Source organism: Sminthopsis crassicaudata, chromosome 2 (assembly GCF_048593235.1).
Source record: "Sminthopsis crassicaudata isolate SCR6 chromosome 2, ASM4859323v1, whole genome shotgun sequence".
Taxonomy (NCBI): Eukaryota; Metazoa; Chordata; class Mammalia; order Dasyuromorphia; family Dasyuridae; genus Sminthopsis; species Sminthopsis crassicaudata.
The window spans coordinates 439,868,118-439,883,179 of record NC_133618.1 but is presented as its reverse complement, the minus strand read 5'-3'; the positions used below and the strand labels follow the sequence as shown (position 1 = coordinate 439,883,179).

The 15,062-nt window shown below is 35.1% G+C and overlaps 1 protein-coding gene across 2 annotated transcripts in view; it reads left to right on the top strand.

Annotated features, from left to right (window-relative positions):
- Window positions 1-15,062, top strand: part of UQCC1 (ubiquinol-cytochrome c reductase complex assembly factor 1) — a 130,987-nt gene that overhangs the window by 34,281 nt on the left and 81,644 nt on the right. For both annotated transcript variants that reach the window (XM_074292485.1, XM_074292484.1), the window contains exons 5-6: window positions 2,265-2,337; window positions 10,059-10,116. In XM_074292485.1, coding sequence (XP_074148586.1) covers window positions 2,265-2,337; window positions 10,059-10,116 — 131 coding nt within the window. The remainder of the gene's footprint in view (window positions 1-2,264; window positions 2,338-10,058; window positions 10,117-15,062) is intronic.

Below are 15,062 nucleotides of genomic sequence, written 5' to 3'. Positions count from 1 at the left end.
TCTTTTCAACAAGTCAGTGATCCAAGGCAATTCCAATAAACTTTGGATGGAAAATGCCTTCTGCATCCAGAGAGAGAACTATCGAGATTATGGAGAAAAAAAACTATAGAGATTGATGCATACTATTTCTACCTCTTTTTTTTTCTTTCCTTTTTTTTTTTTTTCTTGTGATTTTTTCCCTTTTCTGGTTTTTCTCTCCCAAATATAATTCATATGGAAATACGTAATAAATGAATGTACATGTATAATCTAAAAAAATTACAAAGTGAAATAAAATAAAAAGGAAGAATGATCTAGGGTCCAAGTATTTAAGAGTTTCACTTAGTTGTGATGGTGAACAATTTTAGTAGAGTGATCATCAAAAGAGGAGAGAGGTTGCTGAATAATAAAGGAAGATCTATATAAACAAATAAAATGAAGGCATAAATGAAAGGGAAAAGATTTTGTAAGTGGCATGGGGAACAAAGAGTATTCCAACTTTAGGATCAGTGTGTTAGGAAAGGGGAGTTTAGTTGCAACTAGCCCTGGAGAGAATGGCCAAGGATATATTGTCTTCTGGGAGAGGCTGTATTTCTCTAAAAGCAATTAAGAAAGAATTATTAGAGGAAAAGAATTCCAGAGGACACAATGGAAGTCAACAGATGTAAGGATCATATTCTTAGTAACTCTTGACTTCATCTCAACATCTTGTGGAAAAGGGGCTTTTTTTTTTTTTTTTTTTTTTTTCTTCAGTTTTTAAATCTGACTGGAAGTGGAATGAGTATATAAGTGGGACTGATACTGTTTTTCAAATCATTCTTTATCAAGACTATAAAATGAACCAGTACTATGATATGGGTATCCCAAGTGCTCAGGCCTAAAAGATTATTACTTTGGAGATACTGTAGAAGAGAATCATGCTTCAAGTAGGGGTTGGCCTAGATGACTTGTGAAGTTCATTCTAGCCAAGAGTCTGTGATCATCAAAGGACTGATCAAGAATGGAAAGATCTAAAATTAACCTGAAGAACAGGACTGAGTAGTTAAAATGCTGTGGAACCAGTACCATATTTGTAGAACTGTATATTTTTTTTCCCTTAATAGAAAAGATCTAGCTATTAAAACTTTGTAGATTTCTCTTTAAGTAAATATTTGGTTTTACTAATTCTTTTTGTTGACATAAACTGAAAAATCTCAATTTTCCCATGAATCTTTAATTAACCAGCCAATTATTGTTGAGTTGATTTTTTTTTAATAAAATATTTTGAAAATGCTTTTTGGAGAGGAATAAATATTTCTTCACCTAGCACTATGCTGTACTGACAATCTTTGACATCAGCTTTGTAGATATGATCCAATGATTTTGAGTATGTTAGAGGTATTCTAATAAAGATCTCTCTTCTACTCCAGTTTATTCAGTGACAAGAAAGAATGCTTTCCTACATATTTGAGCCTCAGTTTTTTAACTTAGAAATAATTAGTTCAGAAAGAGAGAACATTATTAGTTATAGAAAAAGCTGTTATTGTTAAAAAAAAAAAAAAAAAAACTAGACTATCTCTGCAAAAGTCTGATGACTTCAGTGATTTCCTTACAGTACAAAAGCTGCTTTTGTTCAGTTAAAAAGGATGTGTAAAAAACTGAAGAAGATTCAGAAAAAGTGGCAAAGAATTAAAGGAATGGCTTATGGTCCTTGGGAAGAGAGATTAGAAGAAATGGAACTGTTTTAGTCTGTGAGGGATAAAGGAATGAAAGGGTGTGTGTGTGTGTGTGTGTGTGTAATTGGCTTTTAATAAGGATTCCAAGTAGTAATTCTCTTTGGCTTTGAATGCTCAAATAAAGGGATTAATTTTTTTCCCCTGAGGCAATTAAGGTTAAGTGACTTTCCCAGGGTCACACAGCTAGGAACTGTTAAATGTGTGAGGCCAGATTGAACTTAGGTCCTCCTGACTTAAGAGCTGGTGCTCTATCTACTGTGCCACCTAGTTGCCCCATAATTGCTCCATAAAGTGATTAATTAATTAAACTTACAAGGAAAATGTCAATTGGTCATGAAGAAGAACTTTTTGACTTTAAAGTATAATTAAAGTAGACTTCCTAAAGGATTGTAGTCTGTGTCCATCCAGACCCTCAAGAAGACATAGGTAAACATCTAGCAGAGGATTTAAATGGATGGTTACTCAAAATCCCTTTCAGCTCAATAATTGTGAGATTCTGTGATCCCTACCTAATGTACCAGAATGTCCCACTGGTCGTGTCTTGAGTTTGGTTTTATTCTCTTTGTTTAGAAGATTAAGATTGCTGCCCTGCGCATGTACACTAGCTGTGTGGAGAAAACCGACTTCGAGGAATTCTTTCTAAGTAAGTGACTGCTTTGTAGTAGTTCTGAAAAAGAAGGGGAGTCATGCCTAGTCTTTGATTTAAATAACTAATCAGGAAGACACTGTCCATTTCTTGTACAAACTAACTGTAGTATCTTTTTCACAACTGAGAAAATTGAGTCTTACTTTTAGTGACCCATATTCTGTGTTTTAAAGTTTTATTTTGATTGAAAAAATTAATTCTTTAACTTTATCAGAAGACTACACAGTGATATCTTTATTTTATTTTTCAAAGTAATTGAAGCAAATACCTGTGACAGTCTCAGAGAGCATGAATTATCAATTTCACAGGTTAATCTTGCCCATTTGGGAGATATTAGTACATTATTATACTAGATGACAGCAGTCATGAACCAGATGTGACTGACGTTTTCATTGTTATTTTTAATTAAAACAACAAATGAATGCATTTTGGATATTTTTCTTCAATAGATAAATAGAATTATTTACTAAAACTATATATTTTTAATTTTTTAACTTGTATTACAAGACAACTGTAATATTCTTAGGCTGCTTCATCCAATTTAGCATGCAACTAATGCAATCTGTATGTAACCATTCTTTCTTCCTTGCTCTTTCCCATTTTACTCTCTCCTTTTATGTTGCAAGAAAAATGAATGTTGATTTCCAAATGTTTTCTCAATATAAAATCAAGTCAAAAGAAGAAAGCATTGTTTCTATACTTGGAGAATAGCCATTGCTTTTAAGAACTATACTGTTTCTACAGTGATAAAGTTTTCTTATCTGTGTGTTTTAAATAACTTCTGCCAGTTCACAGTTTAAGTAACATTGCCAGTGTGACATCACTTAAATTGTCATCAACAAACATATATTGGCATACAGTTCTTAAATTTAATGCATTTGGTATGATGTTGAGATGGTTGCTAATTGTTCCTATTCTTCAATAAAGGACCCTGGATTGAATATAGTATTGAATATTTTGAGAAGGATTTGAGTCCATGGCCCATTTTATAACAGAATTACATAAGTACATATCTTTGTAGTCCTTAACTTAATCTATCATATATGAGATTTGTCTATAAAATAATACTATAACAGTGATTTGTTCTTCACTTAAAATGTATCCAGGATGTCATTTTTGATATTGTCTTTTGAACTTGAGTCCCATATTTATGAAGAACATTAGAGGCAACAAATGTGTTTCTTGAAAGTGAATTTAAATTTTTGAAATAGTCCAACATTATTCTGAAGCGAATTTGGGATAAGAGATGGTTGAGGAAGCTGGGAATTAAAATTTGGGTTTAAAGATGAGGGTTACAAAGTAATGAGGCTAATTTCACACGAAGTTTGTCAACTAGTGTTAAAGGCAGTTCTAATGAAAGGGTGCAAGAGTGTTTGGAGTACTGACCACCCTCTTGGCATAGCAATCAGATGGCCTTTTGAAGTGATTACTTTGAAATGGACAGTTAGAAAATTTTAAAACTAGAAGGGATGTGATAGATCATGTTTACTTATCACAGGGGAAAAAAACCAAAGTTGTGAAGGAAGAAAATAATTTCCTAAAGTAACATCACTAATCATATTGATGAGAATAGCAGTGTTACACTAGAACTCAAGATTTCCTGACTCCCAGTAAAGTATTTTTATCTCCTAAAATTAATTATACCAACACCCACACTAAATAATGACAGAGGTGATGCTTTGAGTCATTTCTGATGGTTATTTGTTTATTTGTAAAGATAGTTTTCAGTATTAATTTTTGTTAAACTTTGTATTGCAATTTTTTCTTTCATTATCACCCACCTTCCCCAAATAGCAGGCAATCTGATATAGGTTAAATGTGTGCAATTCTTTTAAACATATTTGCATATATGTCTGACAATTATTTAGATATATGTTCTGATTTTTTTTTTTTTTATGATGAGTTCAGTTTGGGATTTATTGAATCAGAATTTTTTTTAAAATTTTCAATAGTATTTTATTTTCCAAACACATGTAAAGATAGTTTTCAATATTCATTTTTGTAATATTGTGTTTTGATATAAATTTTTAAAAAATCTTCTATTTTGTTTTATAGTTTTATTTCTTAATATAGGTTTCCTTTCTTTCTTTTCTTTTTTCTTTTCCCTATCCTATTTCTTTTTTTTTTTTTTCCTTTTATTTCCCAGGAATTTAGAGTGAGGGCTTACTCAAAGTAAGATATTTGCATATGGATTTTAATTCTCAGTCTTCGCTGAATCATGATCACTTATCTGCCACAGAAACTACATGGATTTTTTTCCTCCCATTTGTATATGACACTCTCATTAGGATGGCCGTAAACTGGAGCATTTGTGCTCTGACAAGGCAGTATTCTAGTACACTCCAGCTCTTCTACTCTTCTTCCTATCTTGAACTGTGAGCTGGCAGCCCCCAGAGAAAACTGTGACCCAACTCTAGCTCCTGACTGGGGTGCCATACAGCTTGAGGGCTAATTCTGTCTTCAAGAAGTTTGGAAGGAGTCTTGGGAGATGTTGGGAAGGTTTGAAGTAGATGTAGTAGTAGAACAGATTGTCCTTTAGAACTAGCCAAATTTTATTTATCAGATTGAAAGATTTCCAAGAAACCTCAGTTTCTCCCTAGGGTAGGGAGCTGCCCAGTATTAACCTAATTCTGTACAGACTTGGTCAAGCTGCCTAAGGCAATATAATAAGTGTTTTAATTTTTTGCTTGTTTCTTGGAACAGGTTCTGAAGTGCATAGGCAATACAGGAAAGAATTTTACCTGGTACTACTATGAGGAATATGATATAGTGGAAAGGAGGATTGCACTGGTAGGCAGATAGCCTCCCATGTCACTCATTACTTCTGGACCTCACTTGTTTCATCTATGAAGTGGGAATAATAATGTGTATTATACCTGTCTGAATAAAGGGAGTTACTTTATATAATTAAAAAAAATTTTTTTTAATTGAACTAAATATAAAATAAGAAAAAACAATTAGAAAAATAAAAACTGAAAAAAATAAAAAACAAAACATTGTCATGTGCTCAGTAGAACTTTAGTGAGGATTCAAAATATGTAATAATAAATTTCCATTTTAAGAAAGCATATATAATAATAGAAGAGATTATATTCATGAGTGTCCATCTTTTCTTTACTTCCTTGTAGGTTATTCTTTTGTTCTCTGCTGCATATTTTCTACTTTATTCTTTTCTCCTTTTAATCCCTTTATCTTCCCCAAGCAGAAACATTACCTATATCTATATCACACTATACACATATCATATATACTCAGACATATATATGTGTGTGTATACATCTATAATATATATCCATATGTATTTACCCATATGTAAATATGCATTAAAACAATATTAATATGGTTGACATAATGTGGATTTCTCTTTTGATTGAATCTTCAAGTTTGACTTATTAGCTCTACATTTTTTCTCTTAACAAATTATACTCCAAGGGCAGCTAGATGGTTCAGTTGGATACAGAATCAGCCCTGATGTCAGGAAGACCTCAGTTCAAATCCAGTCTCAGACACTTAACACTAATAGCTCTATGAACCTGAGCAAGTCATTTAATTGCAATTGCTTCACCAAAAAAACAAACAACAAAAACCCCAATAAATTCTATTCCTGATTATGTCCTATCTCTGTTAATTCTTTTACTTTAATTCTGCTCCTTAGTTTGCCTTGCTACTACTTAACCTCCCACCTAATCATGGATTATCTTCTCCTCCTGACCCTTTTCTTTCCTCTTTATCCCATTCCCACCAATCTATATACCCTATTCCACTCCTATTAATCTAAACATCTGCTGTAACCCACTTTATTCTATGCCACCCTTTCCCTTTAACCTGTATACCTTGTCTTACTGCCATAAATCAACACATCCTTCTATACCCCACCTTATCTTATACCTTCCCCCCTTATTTCTTTATAGATTTTGGAGAGTACTAAACCTTCATGGTATACACACACACACACACACACACACACACACACACACACTCTTTTTAACTCATTCCAGATATGAGTAGGTTTCTAGAGCTACCAGGCCTCTTCTCCCATCTGCTCCCCTATCATTCTTCCTCTGCACCTCATTTGTATAGCATAATTACTATTTTTACCTTTTCCTAAAGTTTTGCTTTTTAGAATCAGATCATATTCAACTCTGCCCCCGATCTTTCTTAAAGATTATATCTTAAAGATATAATATACATTTCCATGTAAAAAACATAAACAATTTGTCTATATTGAGTTCCTTGAAATTAATCTTTGATATTGACTCATATGTTAAATTTTCTGTAAAGTTCAAGTTTATTTGAGACAAAGCCCTGAAAATCTGCAAGTTTGTTGAATGTCCATTTTTTTTCACTCAATATTATAGATAATTTTTCTGGATATAATATTTTTTGGCCACAGGCCTCATTCTTTTAATCCCCAAAATATATATGATTCCAGATCCTGTGGTCTTTTATCGTGGCTACTGATAACTCTTGTACAATTCTAATTGTTGCTTTGGTGTATTTGATTTTTTTTTTCTTGCTTCTTGCAGAGTTTTCTCTTTGATCTGAGGATTTTGAAATGTGACAATATTTCTATATGTTTTTCACAAAGGATCTGTTTGATTGTTTCTTGCCTTTTATTGTGTCAAAGTTCTTTTTTTTGGTCACAGCTTTCAAGTAGTCTAATTATTCTTATATTTTCTTTTCTTGATGTATTCTGTAGATCTATTGTTTTTCTTATGTTTCACATTCTGTCCCCCTTTTCCCCCCCATTCTTTATATTTTGTCTCTTATAGCTTCACTGGTTTCCCCTTGCCCAATTCAAACTTTCAAAAATTATTATTATTATTATTATTATTGTTATTATTATTATTATTTTGCTGAGGCAATTGGGATTGTGATTTGCCCAGGGTCACACAGCTAAAAAGTGTTAAGTGTCTGAGACCAGATTTGAACACAGGTCCTCCTGATTTCAGGACCAATGCTCTATCCAGTGTGCCATCTGGCTGCCCCATAGAATTATTTTCTTTTTAAAGATTTTTTTATCTCCTTTTCTAGTTGGTTAACTTTTTTTTTTTTTTTAAATAATAATGTTTTTCTTTGATGGTTCTTATTTTTTAGTTTTTCCTCAGTCTCTTTCACTTGATTTTTAAAGTCTTTTTTGAGTTCTTCTAAAAATTCTTTCTGGGCAGATAGCCATTTATTGTTTTGGGGGTACAAGAGGCATTTTTTTAACTTCACTGTCCTCTGAAGATGAATCCCGGTCTTCTTCATTCTCATAGTAAGTTCCTATGATTGGATTCTTTCTTCTTTGTCTGTTTATGGCTTTTTAATGTGAACTATTAGTGTAAACACCTGGGGGTTTTGGGAATGGTACCCCTAGCTCAGCTCTCCCCTCTTCACTTTAACTTTCTCCTCTATGTTAGAACCCCAACCAAGAGCTCCATCTCCCCCCTCCCCCTCTCCTCCAAGTCCCTGCAGCCATCAGTGTCCCTTCCCCACTGCTTCTGCACTTACCAGGTGTACAAGTTCCTTCTCTCCAGGGCTGTAGCACAGCTGGGTTTGGCATTCTTAACCAGCCAAGGTTCCCTTACTTTCTAACAGGACTCAAACCCCCAATACCCTCCTTATAGTGGTTTCAGCTAGAGCTTTAGCTGAACTCAGCTGGTCCCAGGGTTCCCCCCTTGCTGTTTCCGTGGAGTCTGCCTGGAGATGTTTGCATGTCACACTGGTTAAATCCCATCCTGGAATTTTTTTCAGGGTCTTTTTGGGTTTCTCTAGGAGGACCCCATCCTTTCTCAAGTCTTCTTTGTTACTATCTAGGTTCACTCTGAAATATAAATTTGTTCTGTTTGTGGGGGAAATCCGGAGAGCTTGACATTTTCTGACTTCTTTTCCAAAATCTTTCCCCAGATAGGTCCCTATTGATTATGTATATACATCCATTGTCATAAGTCTTTTTTCCCCTTCCCAATTTTCTCAAGAGTAAGCATCCCTAAAATAACTCATGATAGGCAAGATGGTTTATTTTATTGAGAATTGATTTTCCTTGATAACTTTTCCACCACCAGATCTGCTTTTTTTCTGTTCCCCCAAACTATTGCTTCTTTATTATTACTTAGAGTAATTTTTATATTTGACTAATTGCTCTGACCCATGAGATATGGTCCCTGTCTTTAGTGAATTAGTGATCTAGAGGACAGTGTGGCTAGGCATAACCTTAAGCACATTAAGCTTCCGTGTTCTACTTCCTCTTGTTTAAGGATCAAACTCCGCCTGCCTTCACTGAGGAGGGGGAGGTTATCCGCCAGGAGCGATTGGAGAGCTCTAAAATTGCTTTTCAGCCAAAGGTTGTTCTGAGAAGACCTAAGATTTGGCCTCTTAAAATATTGAAAGATTTGAGAGTTTGGGCACAGAATTGGTTTGTGGGATCTGGAACCAGCTGGAATCTGCCTAGCTTTGTCAGTGAGTGGTGAAAAGCATTCTTTTGGCTGGGTTGCCATAGGGCTAAGGATGGCAGCGCTAGTTGTTTTGAATACCATGTTCCTTTGTTGTTCAGACTCTGACATCCTTCGGTTCTGTTTCTTTCCCTTAGACGTTTTCTTCTGCAAAGAATCCTCTCCTTGTCATTTGGTTAAATCCATTGTTCTATTTATCTCTGTAGCACTTCTTGTCAGCATAAAACCAAGTTCCATGAAGTTAAATGGGAGGAAAAAAAAAAATCTTCTTTCTTTTCTTTTCTTTTTTTTTTAAATACTCAACATCCAACCAGAATTTAACATTTCCTTCAAATTGTTAAAACTTTTTTTTTGGGGGGGGTATAGTTTGCAAATCTAGTCATTTAAAAACCTCTAATATCACACCACCACATTAAATAGAACCACCACATTGGGCCTGTTTAAAGTATAAGAAAAATCACTCTGCACCAAATTCAGTATCATACAAAACCAGCTTGGGCTGGTAATGGGAGGATAGTGGAGGAGGAAAATGGAAATACCAGGCATATTCCTGGCTAGTGCCTTTTACCTTGGTGGCTGGTTAACTCCTAAGGGAGTAGGTGGAAAGAAGGGACTCCCAGATGGGAGATGATTCTGATTGTCCTTATGGGGGGAAGAGGGAGAGATATAAAAGGCACATCAGAAGAGGTAGCTTGGGATTTTATGTGTGTGGGGAAGAAACCTAATAGGTCAGTGCTTTTTCCCATTAGGCACTGTGTGGGGATGGGGTTGGTGAATTTTATGCTACTGCCTACCTAACTCTCACTTTTCAGTCCTGGCACAAGGAGGGATTAATAACCTATGAGCCCCTTGGCATTATTAACCATTGTTTTTAGCACAAAATAGTTAAAACATTTTTTAAAAGGGTTCATAAATTTCACCAGATTGCCAAAAGAATCCTTGATCTGAAAAAATTTAAGAATGCCTGTCTTTGTTTGGTGGGAGAGAAAAAAAAAAAGAAGGATAAATCTTCTTGCATACTTTTTAAGTTGATTTTGAGGTCTTAAGAGGTATTTTGCTGTATGAAATCATCAGAGAACATTGCCTAAAGCTGTCATCTTTGTATTTTTTTTTCCTATGCCTAGTGAAGAGTTTTGAACATAATAAGTACTTAATAAATAAATGGTGATTGAATGAATGAATTGATCAACTTCCTATTAGCAATTAAAATAGAGTAAATATGCTATTTCACACTTTGCTTTCAAAGTACTTTCATTTAAAAAATGTTTTGCTGTTGTCTTATAGGGTGCCAGATGCCTGATACATTCAACTCTTGGTTTCTTATTACTCTACTTCATGTCTGGTAAGTGAGCCCTTGAAATAAGTTGACCACATGGGTTTTTTTTAGCCCTGCTGACTTGCAAGGTATAGACTATAGCAAGAGTGAGCATATAAAATGACATTTGTTCAGGCTGAAAAAACTGTTCCATTCATTTTCTTAACTGGCTTCTATTAGCAAATTTTTTTTTTTATTAAAGGTCAAATCATAGACTTGGAGAGAAACTTATATTTGTAGGATTTTCTGAAAGAATGAGTGCCCCAGTGAGCCACATTATCAGGGTCTTTGAGAGCCTTGCTGAGTCTCGGTGGAAAGTTCCCTTTAGCAGCTGTTTTAGGAAAGTCCTCATTTACGTAAAAGTGGTTTAAATTGTGAGAATTTGTGGTAATTTTCATTGCTGGTCATCAGAAACCTATAACAAATTATAGCGCTGACATTTATGCCTGGATCTCTACAGTGTGCACAGAGGCCAGGTATTTGCCAGGTTTGTTGCATGTAAAAATATTTAACACCTTAAACAGTATATTTTTCTTCATTTATGAAATCAGTAGCCAAAAAAAATCAATTTTTCATCTAATGTTACTTGCTGCTAAAGGTCAGAAGGATATAGTAGAGACACTGAAGGTGGGAGTGGGAAGTGCATTTATCAAACTGCCAGATCTGGGGAAGCCAAATTCTGTGGAACTAAGTTTACTGCTCTAACCAAAGGGAGCATCTGAGGAGCTTGTGGAACTGCTGCCTTGTAAAAGGCTCCTTGTCTGAGACAGACTCATAGGATTGACTCTTCCTGTGTTGAAAAGTTTCTTGGTTTTGATAGTTCCTGAAATGAATCTTACCTGCTGAAGCCCCTAAGGTTGAAGATTATGTAGTGGATAGCTTTAGGTTAAAGGCTATGGGACAAGGCCCTAAGTCATCAATAATTAGAAATGTGACTTTGGTGTTTAGTCAAGTGCAGTACTATTGAATAGCCAAGCCTTAGTGAGAAATGTGGGAGTGGGGGTTGCCAAGCAAAATCAGTGAGAAGAGAGATTACTTTATTGATATGGGTCACTGTGTATTCAACATGATACAGGGGAAAGAATTTTGATCTCAGGAGAGAAACTCAAGTTCTAGTTCTGGAGATTTCTTAAGATATATATCCTAGGGCTAGCGATTTCCCCTCTTAAAACCTTGCCTTCCCTCTTTGTAGAGAAGGGAGTTTGGCCATTTCCTTGGAAGAACAACTATATCTCTATACAGTGTTTGATATGAAGTTAAGGATGTGGTATTTCAGCTCTGACTACCAGCTGCCTCACCACCAGCTGGGATGCTCAGGGCTCTGATCAGTTTCCAGCCCATCCAGGATGAGCTGCTGTTGCAAGGCTGGAATCAAAATGACCATTCTTACATTTTTGTTAAGGTTCTTTCAAGTTGCCATAGTTTGGTTGATGAAACACTCTTTATGATGTTCATTCTCCTAATGAAATCTTAGTTGTCCTGGCCTTGATAAATGTTTGGCCATCTCTTCCCCACCACTCTACCTCCTTCCCAATCCATTTACCTACGTAGTGTCTTTTTTTTTTTTTTTTAAAACATAATATCTTAACATAATGCCTATAATGCCCAGTGGCCTATATGACACTTTACAGAAATTGCATAACTGACCATATAGCCCAGGGTACCAATACCTCTCTTCCAGGAGCTTGTCCTGTCATAGACAAGTAGAAGCCAGGCCAAGAATTATTAGTGTTTGGAGGAGGTTCGTGGTCAACTGAGATGGCTTCAGGAAGGGCCTCGCCCAGTAGGTCTGTATTTGTGGGTCCTGTGACCCTGCATTCTCCAAATGAGAAGCAGGATTGGAGCGTAAGTAGGTAGAGGAAACCAGGCAGAGATAGCCATGTACACAGCCCCGGGAAAATGACAGCTTGCCAGCCAACAAATAAATAACCTCATTCATTTCTCACACTGCCGGCACTTGAGTGCAGCCATGCAGGCTTGATTTGTTTGGCCTCCAAGGAGAGCAGCTAGTCCAGCCGATGGCAGGGTAAGGATTCCTTCCCAGCAACCAGAGTGACAAATCTACCTAAGTGCCCACAATCTTTACACTGAATTCCAAATCCAATCTGGGTTAAGCGGCTTAGAAACTACTGCAGGGGAAAATGAAGGCCAAAACACAACTGGCATTGTCAGAGAGGCCAAATAGAGAAGGGCAGGATGCTGCTAGCTGCCAAGACATGGCAGGAGGTCAGCTTTAGGAATAACAAGAATACTTTCCTTCCAGATTTAGTCTGAAGAACTTAGGCAAAAAGGAGAGAATTCATAGCAAGAAAACCTCCTGCCATTTCTAACTCTGCAGAAAAAAAAGTGGTTTTAGTCTGCCCCCTACTCATTCTACCCACTAACAGTGAAGGGATTCTGGACCACTTCTCTGTTGTCACATGGATATGAACATCATGCAGATAGAGTGGGCATTGTTATTTCAACAACTAGTTAGAAAGATTATTTTCTTTTCTTTTAATCATTTTTATGGATGCTTTCCCCCTTTACTTCTCCCTCCTTTCTGTTTCATAGAGCATTTTAGGCTAAATTACAACTAGAACTTGAACATGATTCTCAGCACCATTTCTCAGTGTCCACATACCCTGCTCTGTCATTAAATGTGAATAAGAAGGGATTTCGGTAGATTTTTTTTATGCTTACATTACTTTGCCCCTTAAGGTATGAAATTAAATGTCAGAAAATTCTAACTGCAGCTATTTTTATGCCCAGAAATGGCTCTATTTTCTTTTTTTATTTCAAAATTTTAATGAATTTTTCTTTTCTACCATTATCCTAGAAGTATTCATATTACTGGCCTTTTTGTAATATTATTTATAGGTTCCATCAATATATTTCAAAAAACCAGAAATGTTCTTTGGACAGATCAGCTTTGTAAACACTTATTAAGTACTACTGTGCGGAAGACATTGTACATGCTAGGTGTGAGGGATATAGAGATTAAGCATAAAATGGTGTCTGACCCAAAGGAGTTTATAGTCTACTTGGGGGACCTACAATATACAGTACAAGTTGATATGTTTCCTTACTGTAAGTAGAGCCTTATCTAAAATCTCTAGGTTTTTTTTAAACTAGGAGTTAAAGGAATTTTAGGCTCCTTAGTTCTTATATTTTGTGTTGTAGGTATATTTTGATTTGACATTTTTTTTGTTTTTTAATTTAATTGTTAGTAGGTCAGTAATAACATGTGCTTCATTTCTGTCCTTGTAACATGGATGTCTTAGATTTGATAACTTCCTAAGATGTTTTCTTGCACTAGAGTGCAGTGCTTTTAGTATTATGTCTCATTTCCCTTACTTTCTCACTGGCTGGATTCAACATCAAAACTTTAAAAAGCAATAGAAATTGTGTCTTTTAGTATTAAATGCTCAGTAAGTATTTGACGAATTGAACATGATTATTGTTGTTATTGAACGTTTCCTTTTAATATGTGATTGGGAAAAGGTGTATTTTGTGTGTGTGTGTGCGCGCGTGTGCGAGTGGGTGTGTGCGCACATGCACGCATGCATTGAATTCTTAAATATGGCTTTCATTGTAATTTGCCAGAAACATTTTTTTCCCATGGGAACCATTCTCTGAAATATTAACATAAATGAACAAGGGAAGATATTTTGGCTTACTAGTGTTGAGTTTATGTACAGGTTTTTAGGAGTTATGACAAAGAAAAGTATATGCTTTTTAGATTGTGATACAATCTAACTTATCTCAACACATTAGAATAGGATTGAGCTGAACAATCATAGTATTGATTAAAAAGCCAAGAAAGCAAATGATACTGGTTGTTAATCTTCCATCACTTGGACATGAGCTTTATGCGGTTTTTGTTTGTTTAAGGAACATGAAAATAGATGAGGTCAGTTTTTCTCATCTGATTAATATATTTTTGCTGACTCGGATGGTCCCCTTTATAATTGTTAGTATATATTTTCTTAATATTATTTTTGTTTGGTACCTTTAGATAAGGCAGGAGGAAGGGTTTTCGGAGGTAGTTGACACAGTGCATAGAGTGCCAGACCTGGAGTCAGGAAGACTTTTCTTCCTGAGTTCAAATCTAGCTGTGTCCTTGGGCATCTCTCTTCAATCTCACTCTGTTTGCCTCATCCATAAAATGAGTTGAAGAAGGAAATGATAAAACATTCCAGTATCTTTGCCAGAAAAATTCCAAATATGTTCACAAATCACAATTCAGACATGATTGAAAAGTGACTGCACACTGTTTTGTTTTTATATTTCCTTTATTTCTGAATATTTTCTTTTCCCATCAAGTCATACCTTATGACAAAGAATAAAAAAAGGCCAAAAAACAATTCAGCAAAACTAACCCACGCATCATCAATTCTAATACTATTCATAATGTTCCATATCCTTAGTCTCTTACCTCTTCAAAGAGATGGATTCACAAAATGCGCTATAAATTTTGTTCCAATCCCTCATTTTTATTCTGCACATCAAATTGTGACAATTTGTTTTCTTATCTAATCTGTCACTTTTTTGTTTTAATATATTATTTAACCTATTCACATATTAAAGTTATTAGAGCTAAGTTTATGTTTCATTTGTCTTAGTTTTTCCAAATTAGGATCCCTTCCCCCTCTTCTTCTGTAAAGACAGTATATTAACCTTTCAATTGTTAGCTTAATCTATTTTAAAACAACCCTATTCTCACTCATTCTTTTCCCCACACTGTCAGAATCCTCACCCCTCACAATTGTTACCCTTTTCCCTAGATTTAGAGTTTGCTTATTAGTTCCTTTTTCTATCTAAATATTCTTCTTTTTTTCTTTCAAGTAGTAGTCAAGTAAAATCTCCTCTCGTTTCCCACCCTATACCTTGTGTTATTATTTAAAATTTTTATTTTCTGCTCCATTTTCTAAAAATTGTTTTCCCTTCTCATTCTTTTCATCTTTTCTCTTTACTTTTATGACTCTCATACT